Source organism: Glycine max, chromosome 18 (assembly GCF_000004515.6).
Source record: "Glycine max cultivar Williams 82 chromosome 18, Glycine_max_v4.0, whole genome shotgun sequence".
NCBI classification, from domain to species: Eukaryota; Viridiplantae; Streptophyta; class Magnoliopsida; order Fabales; family Fabaceae; genus Glycine; species Glycine max.
Genome location: NC_038254.2, coordinates 19082761 through 19085821, shown reverse-complemented (window position 1 = coordinate 19085821; position 3061 = coordinate 19082761). Strand labels below are relative to the sequence as shown.

General features: G+C 36.6%; 1 protein-coding gene across 1 annotated transcript; it reads left to right on the top strand.

Annotated features, from left to right (window-relative positions):
* The first annotated feature begins 375 nt into the window (after positions 1–375).
* Positions 376–3061, top strand: LOC102662099 (uncharacterized). Its single transcript, XM_006603242.1, has 2 exons — positions 376–511; positions 2322–3061. Exons 1-2 carry the CDS (start codon positions 376–378, stop codon positions 3059–3061), a joined length of 876 nt encoding a protein of 291 aa, XP_006603305.1.

Sequence of the window (3061 nt, the reverse complement as noted above, 5' to 3'; positions counted from 1 at the left end):
GCACTTGAGAGATTTCGTACCTTGCTGCGGAAAACACCAACTCATGGATTCTCCGAGCCTATTCAGCTGAACATTTTCATAGATGGTTTGAGGCCGCAGTCCAAGCAGTTATTGGATGCTTCCACTGGAGGAAAAATTAAATTGAAGACCCTTGAAGAAGCAATGGAACTTATTGAGAATATGGCTGCTAGTGATCATGCTATTTTGCGTGATAGGACTCATGTACCCACAAAGAGAAGCCTGCTAAAGCTTTCTTCACAAGATGCACTGTTGGCATAGAACAAGCTGCTAGCTAAGCAGCTAGAATCATTGATAGAGACACTTAGTAAGCTACCAACCCAATTGCAAGCAACTCAACCTTCCCATTTAGCAGTTATGCAGGTTGGAGGTTGTAGCATATGTGGAGGAGCGCATGAATCTGGTTGTTGTATACCCCTTGATGCTGCTGCAAAAGAAGTGAATTATATTGGAAATCAGCACAAACTAGGGTTTAATGCAGGTGGATTTTCAGGTGACCAACAAAGTGCCAATTTTAATCAGAATCAAGGGTAGTGGAGGTCTCATCCTGGGAATCAATTCAACAAAGACCAAGGAGAACCATCCAACTGATAACTTCTAAATATGAGCTATTTTTTATAATAAAAATATATTGAAAATATCTTTAAAAATATTTATTTAAAAGTTATTTTTGGCTTAAATGATAAGAATTGATATTTTTATTATTTATGGCTTGCAGATATGAAAAGGATGGATTAAAAGAGAAAAAAGATTGAGAAAATATCAAAAATATGAATAAGAAAGATTTTCAGCATCAGGCCCAAGTCCACTCCAACAACTATAAGAAGAGAGTCAAGCCAAACAAAAAGAGGAGTCTCACAACCCACACATTGGGTCTATCTCTTAGGGGAAACCCTCTTTCCTTGTTATTAGTCATCTATCACCTTCTTCCATCCACTTCAACCCCCAAAAGTGTAAAAGTCTCTCATGCCAATGAGAGGCTAACCCCCTTAGTTAGGGTCTGGCAAGCCTAAAAAGCCAACAGATGTATTGTAATGTTTCATATCTATCAATGCAATCAGGTGTTTTCTTTCCTATTATCCTTTCTTATTTTAATTTCATGTATTATTCATCTTTGAATCATCTTTAAGGGTTAGGTGCTCGAGAGAGGGTAATCCTTAATAGAAATACAATGAAGGTTTTGCATGCATCAGTTTTAGGGATTAGTCGCTCGAAAGAGGGTAATTTCTAATAGAACTAAAAGGAATGGGTATCTTAATAAAATCATTGCTAGACATAGAGTGATAACATTATTTCCATGCATCAAAGCAAACATCTAAAATTAGAACTTCATGCATTTTATCTATTGAGTCTTTGCAAAGGCATTTGGGAGATAGATAGGTAAAATATGCTTGTCATCATGAGACATCAGGGGCAAGTATTCTAACAGATATGGGTAGGAAAAAATTCACTAAATTGATAGAGAAAAATCTAAAATAATACATCTTAGGCAAATAAGGCAGGACAGGTCCCAACATTATCATATCTTGAATTTATCTTTTTTATCTTTATCTTAATCTTTTATTTTTCTTATCTTTTACTTTTCTTATCTTATTTTTTTTTATCTTCTATTTTTTATCTTTATCATCTTTTAATTTAAATCTTTTATATTTTCTTTCTTCAATTTTTATCTTTAAATATTTATCTTTCTTTATCTATTATTTTAAATTCTTTATCTATTGCTTTTAATTTGGGTTTGCATCAATCTAAGTACAAACAAAGTCCATGTAGATTCGACACTCGGACTTCCGAGTACTTTACTACTTATGACAACCTTGATACACTTGCCAACAAGTTAACACCAACAAATCTCAGAATCAAGGGCCTAGCCTATACGAAAGGACTATCAAGCTGAAGGAAACTTTGGCTCAGTTCATGCAAGTTTCAATGTCCAACCACAAGAGCATAGAGTCGGCTATAAAGAACATGGAGATTCAAGTGGGACAGCTAGCTAAGCAGATAGCTGAAAATTCTTCTAGAGGTTTTGGGGCCAATACTGAAAAAAAATCCCAAAGAAGAATGCAAGGCTATCATAACTAAAAGCAAGAGGGAGACCATGGTGGAAGATGAAGGGAGGATGAGTGATGAAAAGGAGTTAGTTGCTGAAAGAGAAAAAGAAAAAGAAGAAGATCAGATAAGGGAGAAAAAAAATGATGAGGAGAAAGAAGAAAAAAAATAAAAATAAAAAAGAGAAAATGAGGAAGAAAAGAAGACAAAGAGTGAGTTGGCCAGAGACAAGAAGAAGGAGGATGTCTTATGTACAGGGAAGGAAGCACCATACCCTTTGGTGTCGTCCAAGAAAGACAAGGAACGACACTTCGCTCATTTCCTTGATATCTTCAAGAAATTGGAGATAACTATCCCCTTTGGAGAAGCCTTGCAACAAATGTCACTCTACTCAAAATTTCTTAAAGATCTGTTGACCAAGAAGGGCAAATATATCCATAGCGATAATATTGTGGTGGAGGGAAACTGCAGTGCTGTTATCCAGAGAATCCTTCCACCCAAATACAAGGATCCAGGGAGTGTTACAATCCCTTGTTCAATTGGTCCAGTGTTAGTTGGAAAAGCCCTCATTGACTTGGGGACTAGCATTAATTTGATGCCTTTCTCCATGTGTAGAAGGATTGGAGAGCTGGAAATCATGCCAATTAGAATGACATTGCAACTGGCAGATCGATCTATTACAAGGCCTTATGGCGTGGTAGAAGATGTTTTGGTCAAAGTTTGGAAATTTACTTTCCCTGCAGATTTTGTGATAATGGACATTGAAGAGGACTCTGAAATTCCTCTGATTTTAGGTCGTCCCTTCATGTTAACAGTCAATTGTGTGGTGGATATAGGGAAAGGTAATCTGGAAATGGGTATAGATGATCATAATATCACATTTGACTTGTTTGATGCAGAAAAGCACTCACTTGACCGGAATGCTTGTCCTAAGGTGGATGAAATGGAGAATGAGATGGCTCAGATGGCTAGAGCCACGATCTTACAAGACCCTTAG

What these genes read in the sequence shown, in the direction of transcription:
- LOC102662099 (XM_006603242.1), top strand. Translation starts at nt 376, where the DNA reads ATGCAGGTTGGAGGTTGTAGCATATGTGGAGGAGCGCATGAATCTGGT. An exon ending in TAATGCAGGTGGATTTTCAG is followed by an intron (nt 512 to 2,321) that starts GTGACCAACAAA and finishes TCTTATGTACAG; the next exon opens with GGAAGGAAGCACCATACCCT.